This window comes from Trachypithecus francoisi, unplaced genomic scaffold, assembly GCF_009764315.1.
Source record: "Trachypithecus francoisi isolate TF-2019V2 unplaced genomic scaffold, Tfra_2.0 Lachesis_group12, whole genome shotgun sequence".
NCBI classification, from domain to species: domain Eukaryota; kingdom Metazoa; phylum Chordata; class Mammalia; order Primates; family Cercopithecidae; genus Trachypithecus; species Trachypithecus francoisi.
The window spans coordinates 103,341,529-103,363,143 of NW_022681457.1; the positions used below are offsets into that span (position 1 = coordinate 103,341,529).

A 21,615-nucleotide genomic window follows, 5' to 3' on the forward strand; every position below is an offset into this window, starting at 1 on the left:
CTGGGTTTGAGCCCCTGGCACTAAGTTGCTGGGTGACTTGGGCAGGCCACGGCCCCTGCCTGTGACCTCTGCCCTTGCGTTGTTGGAGGATTTGATGGGAGTGTGAAAGGGACTTGGCAGTGGCCGGGTGGCGAGAAGTTTCAGGGGTTCCCAATGGGATAGAAAGACCCAGAGCCTGGAATTCCAAGGGTGGGCCCCTCTCCCAGGGTGGGGTTCCCTGAGGCAGGGACTTGGCAGAGTTAGGGCACACTGGTGCCAGCCACCCACCATGCTATGTTTCATGGTGTCTCCATCCCCCATTGCCCTGCAGATGAGGCCACAGAAGCACAAGGGGAAGGTGCCGTGTCAAGCCCAGGCAGACGGGACCTCTGCCCTGAAGACCAACACCAGCCTGTGGGCTGCCCCCTGCCTCCCCACCCTCCCCGTGGTCCACCCATCTGGGCTATCTCTGCAGGGCAGAGCCGTCCAGACCTGGGATCGGGGAAGCTGCTGGCGTCGTCCCCACCCCCAGCCTGGGGGTCCCGGCTGGGGCAGGGATTGCTAAGTGGAAGCAGGACCAGGGGCCTAGCTTGCGCCCACCCAGGGCCTCTATCATCCCTGAGCATCCCTCTGGACTCAGAGGGAACAAGGTGGGAGAGAGGGATTGAGACAGTTCCGTGCGGAGAGCTTACCACCTGGAGGCAGCACGAGGTGGATGTGATGTGTCGGGGAGTGAACACTGGGATGGGAGCTGGATCCTGGTTTCTGATTTGGGTTCTGCTGTGTGACTCTGGGCAAGTCACTCTCCCTCTCTGGGCGCTTCTGCTACAAATGGACAAAATTATTTCAGAGGTCACTGAAGACTGTGATTACATGCACCTGCCCTAGAAGGTGGGATTTTCTTCCCAGGGACCTCCCGTCACCCTACCCTGCTTCTTGAGGTCCCTGGAGCCCCAGGTGGGCTGAGGGGCAGGGAGCTGGCTGTGCTCAGTGTGCCTCCTGGACCCTCCAGTTCTGCCACAGGTCTGCCAATGCCCTGTCCACTGCCTACACATGACAGACAAGTGACCCCCTCATGGGGGATGGGGACCTACCTGGCTCCTCAGCCAGCACCCAGCTTAACCCCTGCCATCCCATGCTGGGCCCTGCAGGCCAAGAGTCTCAGCTGGCCTAGAGTCCAGGCCTTGCCTCCCCCGACCACCATGGAGGAGGCAGACAGGCACAGTTGCTGGGAGCCCTTGTGTGTCTGGTCACACTTTTAGGCGCCAAGCCAAAGGCCAGCCTCCCAGCCCCAACACCCATTTTGGAAGCCCCTGTGGCCGTGTGGATGTCGGTAACAGTTGTATAAAATAAATTCTATTTATCGCTATTGTACCCAGAGTTGGGCCTGGCTTTGTGTGAACCGTGGCCAGATTGACCCCAGACAGACGTCCAGGGATGCCAAGGTGGCAAGGAGCAAGCCTGTCCCCATCAGAGTTGCTGGGCCTGGGGACACCTCCAATGCCAAGCCACCAGCTCTGTGAGCACAGCCCATGGTTTCCTCCCCGGGGTACTGTCCCTCCCTGCACCCTGGGCCCCTTCCCCACTGCAGGAAGAACATGGCTGTGCTGTCAGGCAGACCTAGGTTTGAGTCCTGGCACCATATGGGTGGGTGGCATTGAAAAACTTACTAGCTTCCGTGAGCCTCAGTGTTTCCTTTTGTAAAACAGGAGAGGTAGTGTTTCTCCCAAGGGTTTGTTGTGAGGATTCAATGAGCTGGTGGGTATCAAACATATAGCACGCAGTGTCTGGCACACATTAGGTGCTCAATTAATTACTTCCTGCTCCTATTCTCATATTCAGTGAATCCCCTTATATGGCCACAAGGGGGCGCCAAGGGATCACTTACGGGACCCGATAGGGGCCCAGGAGATGGGGATGAGTCCAAGATCCCTCTACCAGGAACTCACAGCTGGGACAGTAGGATGATGGGTGATGAGGGGCAGCTGGGGACAGGAGCGGTGTGTACCAGCAGGGCCTGGGGGGAGAGGCGTCAGGGAAAGTCCCTGGAGTTGCTCCCTGTTCCTGAGAAGGCCTAGGGAGGAGGGACCCTGCAGGAGGGGGCCTCGAGTAAAAGGTGGGGAGGCAGAGCACCCCTGGAACCGGGAAGGTGGCAACCAGTTCCAAATGGTGGGAAGGTGACAATGGAGGGGACAGGGAGATAGGCAGGGATGAGGCCAGAGGCAATGTGGCCTTGAACTCCAGACAGAGGGGCCAGGGCTCTGCGACAAGGGTAGGGGGAGCCCCGGGCAGGACCGGTAGTTGCTGGTGGAGGCTGCACCAGCGGAGGCAGGAGGGGACCAACGAGGCTGTTGATGGGGTAAGAGGGTGGCCAGGAGGACGCTGAGAAGGACAGCAGGCAGGCCTGAGCAGGGGGACCAAGCGCCTGATGGGCTGTGGGGCTAAGAGAGGAATCAGGAGACTCCCGGGGGTACAGACTGGGAGTTGGGTGAATAAGAGGACTCCTCCCCCAGGGGAAGACCACAGAGGAGAGCAGGTCTGCGGGGTGGGTTTGGGGACATTTGGGAGCAGGCACCAAATTAGGCTCCAAAGGGATCAGTCGTGCCTTGGCCTCCCTGACAGCTTGGCAGTGCCCCCCAGCCCCTGCTGGCCCTGCCCCCTTCCCAGGCACCCCGGGGGGTTGTTCAGGGAGTGCCACACTTTTCCTGACAGGGCGCTTCTGTGACCCTTTGATGCCTCAGGCCACCCATGGGTGGTGACTCACACCCAAACCCCAGCCCCACCTAACTCGGTTTGGCTCTAGGCTACTCTGGACCCAGTGAGTCCCCTGTGAATTGCCCACCCACCAGCCTCACCCCTGCTCCCTATCCCTCAGTTACCCCTCCGTGGCAGTCCTCTGCCCTCTCTCCTCCCACCCCACCTCTGCAGGGCCGGCCGCCACAGTTCAGCACCACGGTTAAGAGCTTCTTCAGAGTCAGCTCTGAGCTGCTTCGCCTCCTCGCTCTATGACCATGGAGACATGATTTTGGCTCCCTGGGCCTGTTTCCTCATCTGTGCAGTGGGGGTGCTGACAGCCCTGCCCTCACTGGCACCCTGGCATGAGGATTAAATGAGGTGACATCTCATAACATTCTCGGTGCAGCCCCAGCACATGGTGGGCTCAAAGAGAGTGTGCATACCAGGGGAGGGGATCAATGACGTCCGTAATTCAGAACACGTGGGGTCCGCTCGGTGTGTGGAGGACGCCCACCTGCTGGGCCCAGCACAGGTGCCTGGATATGAGGCTTTGGGAATGGAAGGTGTCAGATGCTTCCCTGGGCCTCAGCTTGCCAGGTTTGCCTGGGGTCATGATGCTCCCATAACAGAGCTGGCAGCGGAGGTCCCCAGCTTGTCTCCCTGTACTTAGCAATGCACCCCCACTCCACTCTATCCCGCAGCTGAGACGGAGCAGCAGGGGCTGCCGTGGCAGAGCAGATGGGCCGCTTGGTGGGCAGAACCTGCCTTTGCCCCATCCTTGTCCAGCTGGTGCCAGGCCGTCTGCGGGAAGGAAGGCCTCTGGGCTGAGTTTCACCCCACCGCACCCCTCCAAGCTCTGAGGTGGGGTCAGGGGAGGCTGGCGACGGAGCGGGCCTCTGGGATCAAAGTGTCCAGTGCTGTTTCTCTTGTGCCCGCGCCAGCTCTGTGCTCGCCCTGGGCTCTGAGGTGGGAGGGCGAGCCGGGACACTCTGACTGGAGGCTGGAATTAGGACTTGGGCGGGGGGTACCAGGCTCCGGGAATCACTGGACTCTGCTTAGAAATTACTCTCGTAGTGGAAACAGCAGCCGGGGGGTTCCTCCCGACACAGGAGGGAAGAGGCCTCCCATGGACGGACTTGGGTGTCTGGAAGACTTGACCTCCCCCATCTCCCCTGCCTCACAGCAACTCAGTTTCCTTACTTGGAGAATGAAGACAGGGCCCTTACCTATTGCTCTGAAGAGGCTGTCTTGGCCTCTAAGGTACCGGGATGGCTGCTGGCACAGAACCCATGCCCAGTACGAAGGGGTCCTCCCCTGCCCGCCCCCAGCTGGGGTGTCCCTGGACATCCATGGCCAACCCTGGGGCAACTCTGCCAAGGAGATGACCACAGACCCGGGCTGGCCATGCCAGGGGACTGGGAGCTGGACGTTCTCTGCTGCCCAGGCCACAGGGGGTACTCAGCCAGGGACCCTGGAATGTGGAGGTTCCTCCCTTCTTCCCTGCTCCCGCCCTGCCTCCTGAAATAACCAGATCTGGTTAGTGAGGCTAATTTTAAAAGCCACTCTGGCTGCCCCATAGGCCCTTCTGGGAAGCCATGAATGTCCCTGTGTTTGCCCCTAGGAGGCAGGACAAGGGGAGAGCCCCAGGGCTGAGGCCGGCCTCCGAATGGACTCCCACCCCTGCCTCCCAGGGCTGGCCAGTCTGGGGCCCAATGTTGGGGCTCAGGGGCCCCACCTCTCCTCCTGCCCAATCCACTCAGGCAAATCCCAGTGGGCTTTCAGGACCCTCCACCCCCTTCACTGGTCTCCCAAAGCAGCTCTGGGCAGGGGCCCTGAAGGTCTCTGTCTGTCTGTCTCTGGGCTGTCTCCCCCTCTGTCTCCAGTGCTCAGTCTCTGTGTCCCTTTATCTCTGTGTCTCTGCCTCTGTCTGTCTCTGACACTCGTGGTCTCTCTCTGCAGCTGTGGTTCTCTCCCCCTCTCTCCCTGGACCCATCACGCAGGAGGTGGGACGCAGTGCTCCTAAGGGTCCATGCGCTGGGCTCTGTGCACCGGGTGGTGGGCGGCTGTGTCCACCTAGGAGCTGGGGTTTCAGGTGCGGCCCAGTGAGGGAGGGAACCAGTCCTGGGGACCAACAGGAGCTATAACTGGGCAGGCAGGAGCCAAGTCCAGACACGACCTGGGCCATCTGGCCAGGCCCACTTCCAGCAGGAGGAAAGAGCTCCAGGTCTAGGGTTGCCAGATTTAGCAAATAGAAACCCACGGTGCCCAGTTAAATTTGAATTTCAGATAAACAAGGAAGAATTTTTAGTTTAAGTATACCTTGTGTGATATTTGGGACATACTTATACTAAAAAAATTATTATTTGTTTGTCTGAGATTCAAATTTAACTGAACGTCCTGTGTTTTATCTGGCAACCCTCTCCAGGGAGGCTCTTGGAGTGAAGGGAGAGGTTTCTCAGGAAAGGCAGGTTGCATAGGCCAGTCTGATGGCAGTGTCACAACCATGCTCTGGAGAAATCCCAGTCTAATGAGGGAGGCACAGCTTCAGACCACAAGGAGTTGGTGTGGGGACAGTCCTCGGGAACGTGGTGGGGAGGCACGTGACACACACAGTCTTCTTAGTGGAACCAGAGACATCAGAAGGAAGGTCTGTGTGTGCACTAATGGCTGAGCCCAGCACCTTGCACACAGTAGGGGCGCCATAAATATTTGCTGAATGAATGAAGAATCTGGGGAATGGAGGGGGATGTGTGGCCAGCAGGGGGCTCTAGCACCCTACTGCCCAAGCTCTTAGGAACCAAGTGTGCACCACCCCCAACCTGGGGACTCCCTAGTATGAGCTGCAAAGGGGACAGGAGGGGGCAGAGTGGGTGAAGAGAGGAGGTCAGCTTTTCCCCTATTTTGGTCCCTCCCCAGACCCCAATTCTATGTGGGAATTCCGCCCTGGGCAAGGGTGCAGGTGGCGGTGGGGACTAGGGCAGGTGATCTACCCTTGTGGCATTTGGGGGATGGCTGGGACGAAGGTGGCAGGGGACAGGCCAGAGAGGCACTGCTCAGTGGCACTGCTGTTTCTCAGCGGTCCCTGTGTGCAGTGCCCTGTGTCCTAGCGGGGCATTGGACGAGCCAGGGGTTCCCTGGAACCCGGGAAGCGAGGGGTCCTTGTTTCTGGGCAGGCGAGACTTGGGCCTTTATCTGTGGCCCATTAATCTCAGGGGTCTCCCTGAAGGCGGGGGGCAACTAGGGAGAGACCTGTGGCCCTTTCGTGCCTCCCCAGGGGCAGAATTACCTAAACAGCCTTTTTATTCGTTCATTCATTCATTCACTTGCTAACAGGCTCGCTTACTCACTCGTTGCCATTCACTGAGATGACCCCCTAACCGCCCCCCGAACTGCACCCCCTGCTCAGGATCTCAGCAGCTTGTCCAATTCCAGCAGGAACACACCACTGGCTCCTGGCGTGATGCTGGGCAAGTCGTTGGCCCTTTGGAGCCTTGGTTTCCCAAGCCCTGCAATGTGGCTACACTAGCAGCTCCCTGGCAGGATTGCAAGAACGCGCAAGATGATGCCTGCCCCCGGGGAGCACTTCCAAAGGGAGCCACGGCTGCTGCTGGCACCATTATCTTTATTATTATTAATCATTTCAAGGCCCCCATGGGTTGGGCAGGGAGCAGCCGCCTGGCTCCATGTCCAGGTCACGCCGAGGTCGTTCTGGGAAGCGCCTGCTTCCTTCCTCTTGGGGAGTCAATCATCTCAGTCCCCAGCTCTCCTTTTCAAGGGGTGTCAACGTCTTGGCTTCTGGATGCGGCACGAAATCCTTTAGAGAAAAGTGAGAGTCGGGGATGGAGCCTCAAGCCTCGCCCCCTCTTCACCTGCAGTGCGAATTCCGGGCCTTGGTTTCCCCAGTCACGCAGCCGGGGGCTGGGCTGGGCATCCTGCCAGACCCCAGAAGGGGCCTCCTCCATGTGTCATCCTGTTAGAAATGGTTTAGCTTCGAGCCTGTAATCACATCTACCCGGGGAGGAACTAACACAGCGTTTCTTTCAATTGGGCTCTAATTGCGGCTTTTCGTGGAGTCACATGCACCCCATCCCCCAGCCGGTCTGAATTAGGGCGGCTGTCCCAGCCTGCCCTGCCAGGTCCAGGAATCCCCCAGGATTGCTGTGGCTCCCACTGAGCTAGCGGTGGATGAATCCAGGGCTGCTGTTTCTCAGGAGCCTCCCAGGTGCGGTGCCCTGTGCTGTGCGCTTCCGTCCAGGGAACTCCGTGTCATTTCACCTCCTGGGGATCAGGCACTTCTGGGACCTGCTCACTGCCAGGCCTCCATTCTATTCACCCAGAAGTGGGGAGCCAGGCCTGGAGAGTGGGGTGTTGGCGGGCAAGGCCAGAGGCAGTGCCCCTCCTTGGGGGCGTGGTGGGGGAGCCTGCGGTTTCCCTGTTTGTTCTGGAGATCCCAGCCGCTTCCCCAAGGAGACAGCTGGCGGTTCCCAGGCCACAGCCCCTCAGGCGGGGCCAGACCACGGCTGGCCAGCCTGGGAGTACTGCCCGCCAGCCACCCGGGCTCCGCCAGGCCTTGGCGCTGGGTGGTCTGGGCAGGGGCCGGGGGGGCCTTGGTCCTGGCCACAGGGCAGGAACCATGACCAGAGCCAGGCATGGGGTTGTCCTGCCAGGGACCTAGAGGGGTCTTGAAGGCCAGGGTGGGGCTGGACCAGGGGCAGAGGCTGGCATGGGCAAACACTGCCTTGGGGGAGACCCAGGAGGGGAAGACTCCAGGCCCCAGTCCCATCTACGGGAGGACCTCAAGAGAGACACTCACCCCCTTCAGGAATGCCCCAGTTGGAAGGTTTCAACCCAGCCATTGAGTTGGCTCAGACAGGAGTCCACCTTAGGGGCTGGCAGAAGAGTCAGGGTTGGCAGACAGAAGACCTAGACCCCAGCCCTGCCTTCCTTCAGGCCTCAGTTTCCCCATCTGTACAATGGGCAGGGGACAGGACCTCGTGCTTGACATGAACTCTTCCAGCTGACCAGGCTGTGGATGGGAGGTGGGCAGCCCAGGCTGGAAGGATCTCAGTCATTCCCAAATTCATTCTCAGGGACTTGTCTTTTTATTTATTATTTGTTTTTGAGACACTGTCCTGCTCTGTCTCCAAGACCAGTGCACAGTGGCGTGATCATAGCCCACGGCAGCCTTCAACTCTTGGGCTCAAGAGCTCTTCCCATCTCATCTCGACACCCTGGACTGCAGGCATGCAACACCACACCCAGCTCATTTTTCATGTGTAACTTCTTGTAGAAATGGGGCTTCATTTTGTTGCTGAGGCTGGTCTCGAACTCCTGGGCTCAAGTGATCCTCCTGCTTCAGCCTCCCAAGGTGCTGGGATTACAGGCATGAACCACCGCATCTGGCCTGACCAACAGGATTTTGATTAGGATTACATTCACTTTACTTCTTTATTTTGGTTTTGTGTTTTCCTGAGGGGCTTCTCCTTGCCCCACCCCTGGGTCCTGCAGCACCCCCTGTACCTTGGGCAAAGCCCTCTCTATTCCCAGCTGTCTGGGGTGAACGCCTCCTGCAGTGGAAAGAGCCCCTGTGGGTTTCAGAGCCTGGCAGAGCCCAGTTCAAATCCTGACCACTGGCTTTCTGTGACCTTGGGCAAGTCACTTGCTCTGTCCAGCCCATAACTATAAATACCATCCTGACCCTCACCTTTCTATTTCCTCCCTCGAACTCCATACTCTTTTCCTCCTACCTACCCAGCGTCTCCACTCCAAGGTCCAGTGGGCACCTCCAGCCCAATGTGATCCAAACCTAACTGTCTATTTTCTCCTTATACCTAGTTCCCCATATCCGTAAACAGCACCTCCATCAACCCAGGTGCCCAGCCCCGATTCCCCTGTTCCCTCCCCTCCTGACGTGCAGTCCACCAGGGAGCTCTGCTGGCCCTCCCTCCCAGCTTGCCTGGAACCAGCTCCTTCCCGCCACCACCACACTTAGCCTGGTCCAAGCCACCACCACCTCCAACCCAGACAGCGAAAGCTCCAGACTGTGCTCTGGCCTCAGCTCCTGGAGCTCCCTGGCCTCCTCTGCTCCGCAGCCACTCAAGTGATCAAAGCACAAGCCAGTCACTTGTTTCCCCTGCTTCTAACCCTGCAGTGACTTCCCCGCTGCGACCAGAAGAAAATGCCAGCTCCTTTCTTGCCATACCCCTTCATGCAGCATCTGTCCCACTCACGGATCCCCGTTTCTCTGGGTTCCAGCCACATCACCTTATTTCTGTTCCTTATTTCTGCCCCAGTTGTTTGCACTTGATCTGTTGCCTGCCTGGAGCAGTTGTTCCTCCAGGTCTTTGCAAGGCATTGTCCGTGCAAATGTCACCCCCTCAGACAGGCCTTCCCTCACCACCAGCTAGAGCAGTGCCCCAGTCACTCTCTGGTCTTGGTTTTCCTATCTGTAAAATGGGGCCAGCACCGGCGTTGTTAAGAGGGTGGGAAGAGACTGTTGGGATTGGGGGCTGAAGTGCCAGAATCAGACACGCACTGGGTACCTGTGAGTCCCTCCTTCTCACTGGCCGGACCCAGGGTCAGAAGGCTGTGAAAACCCCTTGCTGGAGATGGAAGCTGGGCTCCTCTGCCCATTTAGCTGTGCGGCTGCAACTTGGTGTCTGACCCTTCCTGGACCGTCTTCCTCCCTGGTCGTAGAAACCCATTCCAGGCTGAGTTTTGTCTGGGAACCTGTGGAAAGAGGCCTTTGCCCCAGGAGACTCTTCGACAGTGGTGGGCTTAGAGCACAAAGGGCCCATCTAGCACCTGTCACAACCTGAGAGGAGGCAGCAGCTATGCAGGCCTTGGCCCAGGGCACTGGGAGGCAAAGGGGGCAATGATCACATCTCAAAGCCTCCAGACCCTGCCCCAGGCCCTTCCTCTCACCCTGACCCAGCACTCTGCCCCTTCACTGCCATTTTTCCCCAACCAGGTGACCTGTGTGGGCTGGAGGCCGATGACAGTCCTGCAGGCAGCATGCTCATGCCTGGGCTGACTTGGGGATCCAGAAACCCTGGAGCTGCCCCTAGCATGGGTGGGTGGAGGCTGCTGGGCACTCCCCACAGGTCAAGGGCACAGCCATGGGTGCCCTGTGTACAGGCCAGGAGGACAGAATTCCCAGCCACTGAACCCCCACCTCCACCGCCACCCCCACCACTTCAAACCTTGCAGTGAGATTCCTGAGACCTCCTCATTACTCCCCACCATGGCCTCCGAGCCTTCCCCGCACCCTGCCTGCCCATACCACAGCATATGGGCGGCTGTGGCTTCAAGATCAAGGAGTCCACAGATGAGGGCACTGGACTCCAGCCAGTGGGTAGCAGTGACTAGCTAGGCCCCGGCTCTAGGAGCAGAGAATGGGCACGTGGTGACTCACCCCTAGACGCTGGGCCCTCCTCTCCGCCTGCAGTCACAGCACAGGAAACTTAGACTCCAGGAGAAGACGCGACGTGGGCGCAGCTGGGAACGGGGAAAACCCGTCCTGAAGTACAGCCCTGCCCAACGCCAGGGGATGCAACGGGGTGATTAAAATCCTGTCCTCTGGAGCCACACTGCGTGGCTAGAGTCCTGGCTCCGGCCCTTGTTAGTGCTGTGACTTCCGATACGTTTAATCATTTCTGCTTCTGTTTCTTCATCTGTAAAATGGGGATAATCACAGTCCTGCCCTCCAGGGGTGGTTGCGGGGAAGATGAGCTAATGTGTGCTGTGAAGAACATAAGAACAGCGCCTGGTCAGCAGGGAACGCCGTAGAAACGTCCACTCTTGTGCCCACGGCTTTGTTCCCACCACCTCAGTCATTCTAAGCCTCGGTTCCAGTGGCAGGAGGGAGAGGTGACACTGGAGGACCGGGTCTGGCCCATCCCCTGCTTGGCTGGGGAGGCCACATGTGCCCGCCCCATCTCAAGGTTCACAGACTGCTGAGAAGCCAGAAAAGGGCCTGGCGCTGTGATCAAGGCAGAGTCCCCACAAGGCTCAGAGGAAGCCACACAGGCACTCGGGAGCCCAAATCCTCCTCTGAGAACTTAATCCCCACCTGCCTTCCCCCGAGATGGGCTCTGGCTGGATCCTGGTGGGAGGTCTTCGGTTCAGCCACGGGGTTAATTACAAACGCTGCTGTCTCATCACCCCCCATGGTCGCTTCTGGGCTTCTGGGGGGCCCAGGGAGCCCACGGTTCTGTGGCTTGTGGGGCTGGGGTTGTTTTCCTTGGAGAGATTAGAGCCCCAGAGACAAGGAGAAGGACATGGGCTGGGAGCCAAGGAGTCCTGGGTTCAACTTGCAGCTGTCACCTACAAGTCACAGGCCCAGGAGCAGGTCACTATATCCTGCCGAACTTTGATTTTCCCATCTGTGAAATGGAGGGTGCCCACTTCAGAGGATGGGCAGATATGGAACATGTAACCCCAAGGCGACCACTTCACTGCCAGGTCTCAGCACTCAGTAGGGTATGTGGCACACAGTAGGCACCTTACTGCCTCCCGCCCTCCATCCCAGAGAGTTTGATTTGCTCATAATCCTTCTATTCACCTGCTGGGCCGGCTTCCTTCTTGATAAACAGGAGCTGGGATTCACAGGGCCAAATTTGGGGCTTGTCCCTCCCCTCTCCATTTCCACAGCTCCAGTTTCTGCTGCCTGGCCTATTATAGCAGTCTCTGGATGGGTCTCCTGGCCTCCAGTTTCTCTGCTTGAAGCGCCCTTGAAACTGATGGCCAGGATGATATTTATTTATTTGAGACAGAGTCTCTCTCTCTGTCACCCAGGCTGGAGTGCAGTGGTGTGATCATGGCTCACTGCTAGCTCCGCCTCCCGAATTCAAGCAATTCTCCTGCCTCAGCCTCCCACACCTGGCTAATTTTTGTATTTTTAATAGAGACGGTGTTTCACCATGGTGGCCAGGCTGGTCTTGAACTCCTGACCTCAGGTGATCCACCCGCCTCAGCCTCCCAAAGTGCTGGGATTACAGGCATGAGCCCAACCAGGATGATCTTTCAAAAACAATGCTGACTCCCTAGCTCCAGAGCCTTCCATGCGTCCCCAGGGTCTTCACGGTCAACCCTAGCTTCTCCAAATGGCATTTGAGGCCCTTCTGCCCACCTCTCCCCACAGCGTTTCCCTCTGAATTACCCTCAGTATCCTCACTCCCTGGGTCCTCCTCCCTTTGTTAAGCCTCAGCTTACTCACTGCCCTCTGTGCCCTGTGCACCTGCCCCCACTGTGTTCCCTTCCTGTCCCCACAGCTCCTGGCTTCGCCACACACTGGGGTGGTCTCTGTAAGTCTCTGTCATGAGGTATGAACTCGAGGACAGCCTTGGACTTGTCCACTGTCTATTCCCTGGACAAGACTGTGGCACGGGGCATGGTACTCAGTAAGGCAGGGGCCACAGCCTGGTCTCTACCATGACCAGACAGGTGACTTACATCTGAAGGCCCAGTGTCAGAATACAGGACACACTGGGGGCTGTAGCATCCAGAAGAGCACAGTTCCCTGACAGGCTTGTCGCTCAGCTCCAACTGACCGTTGCCCTGCAGAAATGTGGGGTCCGCTGCTAGCTGGATCACCCTTTTTTTAAAGCCAGAATCCCAAATCTTACAGAGAATTTCCCAATTTTATTTTATTTTTTTGAGACAGGGTTACACTCTGTCACCCAGCCTGGCGTACAGTGGCGTGATCTTGGCTCACTGCAACCTTCTCCTCCTGGGCTCAAGCTTTCCTCCCACCTCAGTCTCCTGAGTACAGGAACCACAGGCTTGTGCCACCATGCCCAGCTAATTGTTTATTTTTGGGTAGAGACAGGGTCTCACTATGTTACCAGGCTGGTCTCCAACTCCTAGGCTCAAGCAATCCACCTGCCTGGGCCTCCCATAGTGCTGGGATTATAGGTGTGAGCCACCGTGCCTGGCCCCCAGTGTTTTAAAACATGGCACCCGTGCTCAGCAGTGGCTGGGGAGTGTGTGAGTCGGAAGATGTCTCCAGCCTGAGCCAAGTTGACCATCCCAGCGTCCCACGCCTCTTCCTTCCTACAGAGCAGAGGTTTTCAACTGATGTGCGGGTGATTCTGCCCCCAGGAGGAGAACCTGCTGTGTTGGTGTTGGTGGCAGCGGTTGCCCAAGTGAAGTCGGCATTTCCTAGCCTTCCTCGCATCCGGGAAGGATCACAGGACCGGTTCTTGCCAATGCACTAAGGGTAGAAGTGATGTGTGTCACTTCCAGGATGAAGTGGTTAAAAAGCAGGTGTGGTTCCCACCATCAAGGTGCTGGCCAGATAGGAAGGACATCCAGAACTTACAGGGGGTGGCAGAGCCACCCCTGGAAAGATCCTGAGTCCCAGCCACCTGAGCAGGGACGCTGATATTGGAGGTAAGAATACATCCTCAGGTGTCAAGTAACTGAGTTTTCTGAATTTACCTTTAACAGAAGGCAGGGTTATCTCAGTGAACACAAGAGGGCATGTCGGCTCATCTTTGTTCTTCCCTTGGGAGAAGGCATCTGAGGGCAGCAGAAAGCCCGTGCTGTGGGCCTTAGGGTCTAGGTCCATGGCCACAGGCCCTAGTTGTGAATGGAGCTGGGACCTATGCCTGAACCCCGGCTCCAGTTAGAACGCAGGGCCCATAATAGTTAAAATATAAGGTGATGAGTGACCCAGGGCCCAGCCTGAGCGTGGGGAGACGCTGAAGCCATGGGTGCCTGAGCACCTCAGTGACTGCTTCTTGAAGGACACATCATCCCACAGCCGGGAGTGTGGGCAGGAAGAGCTCCTGGCTCCTAATGGGGTCCTAAGTCCTCACTATGTGCGAGGCATCACTAGACACAGGGTGTCAGAGAAGCTGAATCCCTTGCCCAAGTTCATAGAACTGAGAAAGTGATGGAGCAGAGATGTGGACCCTCATCTCTCTGACTCACAGTCCGTGCTTTCTACCCCAGCAGTGTATCCCAAAGTTCAACAGAAGCTGTTGGTTTGTGTCCTTTGAGCAGTTGATGTTCCAGTACCAGGCCTGGGGGCTTTCTGTCAGCCCTTCATGGGGAAGGTCAGAAGTGCCAGTGTTAATTTCCTCAGGAGCAGCCCTCGGCCAATGAGAGGTGAGAGTTGGGGAATAAATACCCCTGCTCCCTCGCCCCTTGGGTGAGATATCTCTGAAGTGTCGCTCCTACACTGTCTCCCAGAGGTCCTTCATTGGATTGAGACCTGGCCAGCCTCAGTGGCAACCTGTTTAAAAACACATCTTTCTCAACATCCTTCCCTTTCCTGTCTTGCTTCCTCATTCCCCGATTGGTGCTGCTTTCTGGGTTCTTCTTTTTTTTTTTTTTGAGATGGAGTCTGGCTCTGTTACCCGGGCTGGAGTGCAGTGGCCGGATCTCAGCTCACTGTAAGCTCCGCCTCCTGGGTTCCCGCCATTCTCTTGCCTCAGCCTCCGGAGTAGCTGGGACTACAGGCGCCCGCCACCTCGCCCGGCTAGTTTTTTGTATTTTTTTAGTAGAGACGGGGTTTCACCGTGTTAGCCAGGATAGTCTCGATCTCCTGACCTCGTGATCTGCCCGTCTCGGCCTCCCAAAGTGCTGGGATTACAGGCTTGAGCCACCGCGCCCGGCCTCTGGGTTCTTCTTATAAACAAACTACTTGTGCTGATTCCTGTCGCAGGTTCTGTCTCCGTGGAAACCCAACGCAAGATAACAAAGTATGGTTTGTCAGACAACCCACAGGGAGAAAGTCTTCACAATCTATACATCCAATAAAGGACAAGTATACAGAATCTACAAGGAACTCAAACAAATTAGGAACAACAACAAAAAGGCCAGGCACGGTGGCTTATGCCTGTAAACCCAGCACTTTGGGAGGCCGGTGGGCAGATCAGGTCAGGAGATCAAGACCATCCTGGCTAATACGGTGAAACCCCGTCTCTACTAAAAATACAAAAAATTAGGCCGGGCGCGGTGGCTCAAGCCTGTAATCCCAGCACTTTGGGAGGCCGAGATGGGCAGATCACGAGGTCAGGAGATCGAGACCATCCTGGCTAACACGGTGAAACCCCGTCTCTACTAAAAAAATACAAAAAACCAGCCGGGCAAGGTGGCGGGCACCTGTAGTCCCAGCTACTTGGGAGGCTGAGGCAGGAGAATGGCATGAGCCCGGGAGGCGGAGCTTGCAGTGAGCTGAGATCCGGCCACTGCACTCCAGCCTGGACAACAGAGCGATACTCTGTCTCAAAAAAAAAAAAAAAAAATTAGCCGGGCGTGGTGGCGGGCGCCTATAGTCTCAGCTACTCAGGAGGCTGAGGCAAGAGAATGGCGTGAACCCGTGAGGCAGAGCTTGCGGTGAGCCAAGATCATGTCACTGCACTCCAGCCTGGGCGACAGAGCAAGACTCCGTCTCAAAAAAACAAATTCCTGTCAAAAAGTGGCCTAAGAACATGAATAGACAATTCTTAAAAGAAGATATACAAATGGCTAACAGACATATGAAAAAATGCTCAACATCACTAATGATCAGCGAAATGCAAATTAAGGTGGTATCACAATGCAATACCACCTTACTCCTGCAAGAATGATCATAATCAAAAAATCAAAAAATAATAGATGTTGTCACGGATGCAGTGAAAAGGGAACACTTCTACACTGCTGTTGGGAATGTAAACTAGTACAACCACTATGGAAAACAGTGTGGAGATTCCTTAAAGAACTAAAAGTAGAACTACCATTTGATCCAGCAATCCTGCTACTGGGTATCTACCCAGAGGAAAAGAAGTCCTTCAACAGAAAAGATTCTTGCACATGCATGTTTATGGCGGCACAATTCGCAATTACAAAAATATGGAACCAGTCCAAATCTCCATCAATCAACAAGTGGATAAAGAAACTGTGGTGTATGTGTATATGTGTATATATGTATATGTATATGTGTATGTGTGTATATATATATGAATATGATGGAATACTACTCATTCAGAACGAATGAATTAATAGCATTTGCAGCAATGGGATTGGAGACTACTCTTGTGAGTGAAGTAACTCAGGAATGGAAAACCAAACATCATACGTTTTCACTTATAAGTGGGAGCTAAGCTGTGAGGATGCAAAGGCATAGGAATGATAGGATGGACTTTGGGGACTCCAGGGGAAAGGGTGGGAAAGGGGGTGAGGGATAAAAGGTTACAAATTGGATTCAGTGTATACTGCTCACGTGATGGATACACCAAAATCTCACAACTCACCACTAAAGAACTTACTAATGTAACCAAACACCACCTGTTCCCCAAAAACCTATGGAAATAAAAACAAAACAAAACAAAGTATGGTTTGCACACCCCTGAGACATGCAAATTGACTTCAGGTGGTACTGGGAACACTTAAAAATTGACTGCTTAAATGTGAATTCTTTCAAAGGAGTGTTTGGGAAATAATAGTATGGACATGGCAACAATTGTGAAGGTGGTGTGAAAATAACACCTGGAAAATGCTGCATCTTACAATTCAAGATGAGGCATCTCCCCTTGGTCCTGGCCAGAATGTATGCATATAGTTTATTTTCATTTTCTTTTTCTTTTTTTTTTTTTTTTGAGACGGAGTCTCGCTCTGTTGCCCAAGCTGGAGTGCAGTGGCTGGATCTCAGCTCACTGCAAGCTCCGCCTCCCGGGTTCAAGCCATTCTCCTGCCTCAGCCTCCTGAGTAGCTGGGACTACAGGCGCCCGCCACCTCGCCCGGCTAGTTTTTTGTACTTTTAGTAGAGACGGGGTTTCACCGTGTTAGCCAGGATGGTCTCGATCTCCTGACCTTGTGATCCGCCCGCCTCGGCCTCCCAAAGTGCTGGGATTACAGGCTTGAGCCACCGCGCCCAGCCGTTATTTTCTTTTTCTATGTATTATTTTTTGAGACAGGGTCTCATTCTGTTCCCCAGGGTGGCACGATCTCAACTCATTGAGACCCCTGCTTCCCAGGCTCAAGTGATCCTCCCCCTCAGCCCCTAAGTAGCTGGGAATACAGGTGCCTGCCACCATGCCCCCATAATTATTGTATTTTTTATGAAGATGGGTTTTGCCTTGTTGCTCAGGCTGGTCTCAAACTCTTGGGCTCAAGGGATCCTCCGGCCTCAGCCTCCCAAAGTATTTTGATTACAGGTGTGAGCCACCACTCCTGGCAGTTTCTTTTCTTTTTTTTTTTTTTTGAGACGGAGTCTCGCTGTGCCATACAGTGGCCGGATCTCAGCTCACTGCAAGCTCTGCCTCCCGGGTTTACGCCATTCTTCTGCCTCAGCCTCCCGAGTAGCTGGGACTACAGGCGCCGGCCACCTTGCCCGGCTAGCTTTTTGTATTTTTAGTAGAGACGGGGTTTCACCGTGTTAGCCAGGATGGTCTCAATCTTTTGACCTCGTGATCCGCCCGCCTTGGCCTCCCAAAGTGCTGGGATTACAGGCTTGAGCCACCGTGCCTGGCCTATTTTCTTTTTAACTAGAGATAAGGTCTTGCTCTTTCACCCAGCCTGGAGTGCAGTGGCATGATCATAGCTCACTGCAACCTCTAACTCCTGGGCTCTAGTGATCCTCCTGCCTCAGCCTCCCAAGTAGCTAGACTACAGGCATGTGTCACCTGGCTAATTTTTTAATTTTTTTGTAGAGACAGGGTCTTGCGATGTTGCTCAAGTTGGTCTTGAACTTCTGCCCTCAAGCAATCCTCTAACCTCAGCAGTGCTGGGATTACAGGTATGCACCATTGTGCCTGGCCTATAGTTTCATCTTTTATCCCAACATCAGCTTGGCTGTGCTTCCCTTTTTGTCAGGACTACTAGGAAGCTCAAAGACAAATCTGCTTAGTTTGCATTTTCAATCCTGAAAAAGTCCACTTCTGACATATGGTTTCTCATCTTCCTGAGTTTATATTTAACTGGTGTATGTCATGAGTTTATATTTAACTGGTGTATGGGCAATCACCTCACTTTCTGAACCCTCAGGGTCCTCACCTATACATGTGGATGATGGGGGCCTATTTCCTAATGAGGATTAAATGCAATGAATCCACATAGAGCGTCAAGCACAGACCCGGCATGTTGTAAATGATCAGTGTTAATCGTCATGATTGTCATCGTTATTAAAGGAATTTTCATTTCAATGAAGCAAGAGGAGCAAACTTGGACAAGTCTGTATCCCCACAAGGTTGGCTGCAGTCCTGAGTCTAGTACCGAGGTGTGTGAATATCAGAAATGGAAAGATCACAGTTGCTAAGCCAGGCTGACGCTCTGTGAGGGCAAGGAGCCCTCTGTCTGTTCAGCCTTCTGTCATGTTCACCACTAAATTATTATTATTTTTTTTCCTGAGACCGAGTTTCACTCTTGTTGCCCAGGCTGGAGTACAATGGTGGGATCTCGGCTCACACAACCTCCGCCTCCTGGGTTCAAGTGATTCTCCCGCCTCAGCCTCCCAAGTAGCTGGGATTATAGTCGTGTGCCACCGCGCCCTCCTAATTTTGTATTTTTAGTAGAGATGGGGTTTCTCCATGTTGCCCAGGCTGGTCTTGAACTCCCGACCTCAGATGATTCACCTGCCTCAGCCTCCCAAAGTGCTGGGATTACAGGTGTGAGCCACCGTGCCCGACCAACAATTCTTAAGACATAATACCATGCCTAGCATGTAGTCAGTACTGATGAATGAATGAAATGGGCCAAGGTATGTAGTGCTGTTTGTGGGTGTCATGCAGCCGGGCTGCCACTGGGCCCCTGAAGTCCTCCTTGCTGTGGGTTTCTGGGCACACAGACACTCCTCTTTAATCTTTTTTTTTTGAGACAGAGTCTCACTCCATCACCCAGGCTGGAGTGCAGTGGTGCTGTCTCGGCTCACTATAACCTCTGCCTCTCGGGTTCAAGCGATTCTCCTGCCTCAGCCTCTGGAGTAGCTGGGACTACAGGCGCACACGCCACCATGCCCAGCTAATTTCTGTATTTTTTTGTAGAGACAGGGTTTCACCATGTTGGCCAGGATGGTCTTGAACTGCTGACCTCAAATGATCCGCCTGCCTCTGCCTCCCAAAGTGCTGGGATTACAGGTGTGAGCCACCGCGCCCGGCCGGCCTCCTCTTTAATCCTCACAGCAACCCAGAAGTGGATTGTCTCCCATTTCACAGACAAGAAAACTGAGACACAAAGCAATGTGTCCAAAGTGGCATAGGTAGGGAGTGTGAAAGCCCCAGGACAGCAGAAGGCCTTTCCACCCTGTCCAACCCACCTGTACCCTGGGCCCTGAGGCCATTTCTTCCCAGAGAAATAAGCTTCTTTCAGTCTTTTTCTCACCGACCACAAAGACTCAGCTCTGTCCTCAGAAATATTTGGAAAGTTTTATTTAAATGTTTTGTGTTCCCTTTTAACCACCACCAAAAAGAGAAAAAAAATTTTTTTTGCCGTTCCAAACAGGAGAATCGCTTCAGAGAGGAGCTGGCATGCGTGTTCAGAGCCCAGGAGTGTGAGCCCTGCCAGGTGGCTCTTCCTGGCCTGGGCCACGCTGGGTAGGATGGCCACCCAGGCACCGGCTTCCTGGGACCCCAGTGGCCTTGGAGTGAGTGAGCGGGGCCTTGTCCTGAGGAGAAAGACCTCATCTCCCCTGAAGGAGGGCTGGGCCTGAGGACAGGGACATGAGCATGGTAGGGCCTGGGGGGTTCTAGAGGGAAGGAGATGAGAGTGGGAGGGTCAGATCCGGAATGTTCCATGGAGGCTTCAGGGCCTCTGGGTCTGGAGAAATATGTTTGCTAGAAAAATAAGAGGCTTTGAGAATTTCTGCAGTCTGTGCTCTCTGCTTGCCCAAGAGAAATCTACCCTGTTGGCCAAAGGGCAGCGGGGAGGGAGCAAGGCTGGAGGCCAGAAGTGGGTTTGGCCCTTGGGGAAGATTCCAGAGGGGAGCGAGATGGGCGGCAGACTTTGGTTTCCTGGGTCCCCTTTCTCGCAGTTGCAGAGGCTGAGGAGGCCCCCACCTCCCTGCCCCTTGAGGGGTGGGCTGCCGGGCAGCACCGGGGAGTGGGAAGTTGGCATGTCACGGGCTTGTGGGTGCCCGGGCCCTGGGCCCTCAGAACAGGATGCTCAGGGGAAAGAGGGCCAATGGGAGCAGCAGGGGGCCTGCAGCAAGGCTGCCTGCCGAGCTGGCATGGGCACAGTGGTCGAGGTTGGCTCCGATGCAGGCTGCGTACGCCATCACGTGGGGGATGTAGTTCTGCTCATGGACGCCGTGCAGCAGGTGTGCCATGGGGCCCTTGGAGAAGACGGCCACATCCTCCCCGCCGTGGGTCTCGTGGCGCAGGGGCACAGCAGACTGCGCCTGGTAGTTGTTGTGAGCTGTGGGCCAGGAGAAACGCCTGCTGAGAGCCTGCCAGGGGCCTGGCGCTGCGCACGCAGCTTTTCCAGGCTGGCTTGAATGCTCCCATTTCATAGAAGAGGAAAAGGAGGCTCAATGTGGGAAAGTCATTTTGCCTAAGGCCACAGGATTTGAATCTGAGCCTGTTCTGACATAGGAGTCTGCATTCTCAACCCCCAACAGAGAAAGTTAACCTCATTTGGGCTGCTTGGATTAGCAGGGAGAGTTGAGAGGGAGACTCTTACCATTGCTGCATCTTTAGACCCCCTGGAACCACTGGGAGTGTCAAGAACTAATGAAGGATATGGGATGGGATGAACTAACTGCAAAGTCTTGTATACTGGAATATTAAAGAGCCAAGAAAAATGAGTATAAAATATTGAGCACCTACTTCCGCCAGGCACTATGCTAAGCTCATCAGACCCATTTGGTCCTTCAGACAACCTTCGAAGGTAGAAGAATTCTTTTAGAGAGGAAACGGAAGCAGAGAAAGGTGAAGTCACATGCCCAAAGTCTCAGAGCTGCTAGATTGTAGAAGGCAATTCAAACTGAGGTTGTTCTGACTCAAGTCCCAGTCATTCTGAGACCCCTGATCTTGACCACAAGCTGACACCCAATTCCCAAGCCCCTCTCCGAGGGGTGCCCTGTCCCCTCCCAGCCCTGGGTCCTGGAGGGTCTCACCATAGTCCACCATGGAGACATTCTCTCGTTCACCGCCCACCACCTTGTAGCCAGGCCCATTGCCATACAGGATGGCAGTGAAGGGCTTCTTGTCTGTGTCACTCAGCATGGGGGCCAGACCTGCACAGGGAGGGGGTGTTCAGGGGTCATGTTGGGGTACCAGGAGTACAGTCTCCAGCCCTCAGATTGGCCTCCTTGGTGGCTTGGTAACCCCTGGGATCTTCTCTGAAGGGCCCCACAATGCCTCCATGAAGCTACCTTATTACTTCCAACTAACCATTCCCCAGTTCCCATTGTACTCATGTCCCTCCCATTCATCTGTCCATCTATCATCCATCCATCATCCATCCATCCATCCATCCATCATCCCATCCATCCATCCATCATCCAGCCATTCATCCATCATCCATCCATCCATCCATCATCCATCCATCCATCCATCCATCCATCAATCATCCATCCATCAACCCATCCATCAACCCATCCTTCCATCCATCCATCCATCCATCCATCATCCATCAACCCATCCATCCATCCATCCATCATCCCATCCACCCATCATCCAGCCATTCATCCATCATCCATCCATCATCCATCCATCATCCATCCATCCATCCATCATCCAGCCATTCATCATCATCCATCCATCCATCCATCATCCATCCATCCATCCATCCATCATCCATCATCCATCCATCAACCCATCCATCAACCCATCCTTCCATCCATCCATCCATCAATCATCCATCCATCATCCATCACCCATCCATCCATCCATCCATCATCCCATCCACCCATCATCCAGCCATTCATCCATCATCCATCCATCCATCCATCCATCAACCCATCCTTCCATCCATCCA

At 54.9% G+C, this 21,615-nt stretch overlaps 2 protein-coding genes across 17 annotated transcripts in view; one reads left to right on the forward strand and one right to left on the reverse strand.

Moving 5' to 3' along the window:
* Window positions 1-1,353, forward strand: part of RAP1GAP (RAP1 GTPase activating protein) — a 73,695-nt gene extending 72,342 nt beyond the window's left edge. For all 13 annotated transcript variants that reach the window (XR_004441047.1, XR_004441049.1, XR_004441048.1 and 10 more), the window contains one exon: window positions 311-1,353. The gene's annotated coding sequence lies outside the window, so the exon portion shown is untranslated. The remainder of the gene's footprint in view (window positions 1-310) is intronic.
* A 17,687-nt stretch (window positions 1,354-19,040) lies between these two features.
* Window positions 19,041-21,615, reverse strand: part of ALPL (alkaline phosphatase, biomineralization associated) — a 70,656-nt gene continuing 68,081 nt past the window's right edge. For all 4 annotated transcript variants that reach the window (XM_033227948.1, XM_033227946.1, XM_033227947.1 and 1 more), the window contains 2 exons: window positions 20,753-20,872; window positions 19,041-20,052 (listed from right to left, as the gene is read on the reverse strand). In XM_033227948.1, the coding sequence (XP_033083839.1) occupies window positions 19,787-20,052; window positions 20,753-20,872 (386 nt within the window). In that variant the 3' untranslated portion in view covers window positions 19,041-19,786. The remainder of the gene's footprint in view (window positions 20,053-20,752; window positions 20,873-21,615) is intronic.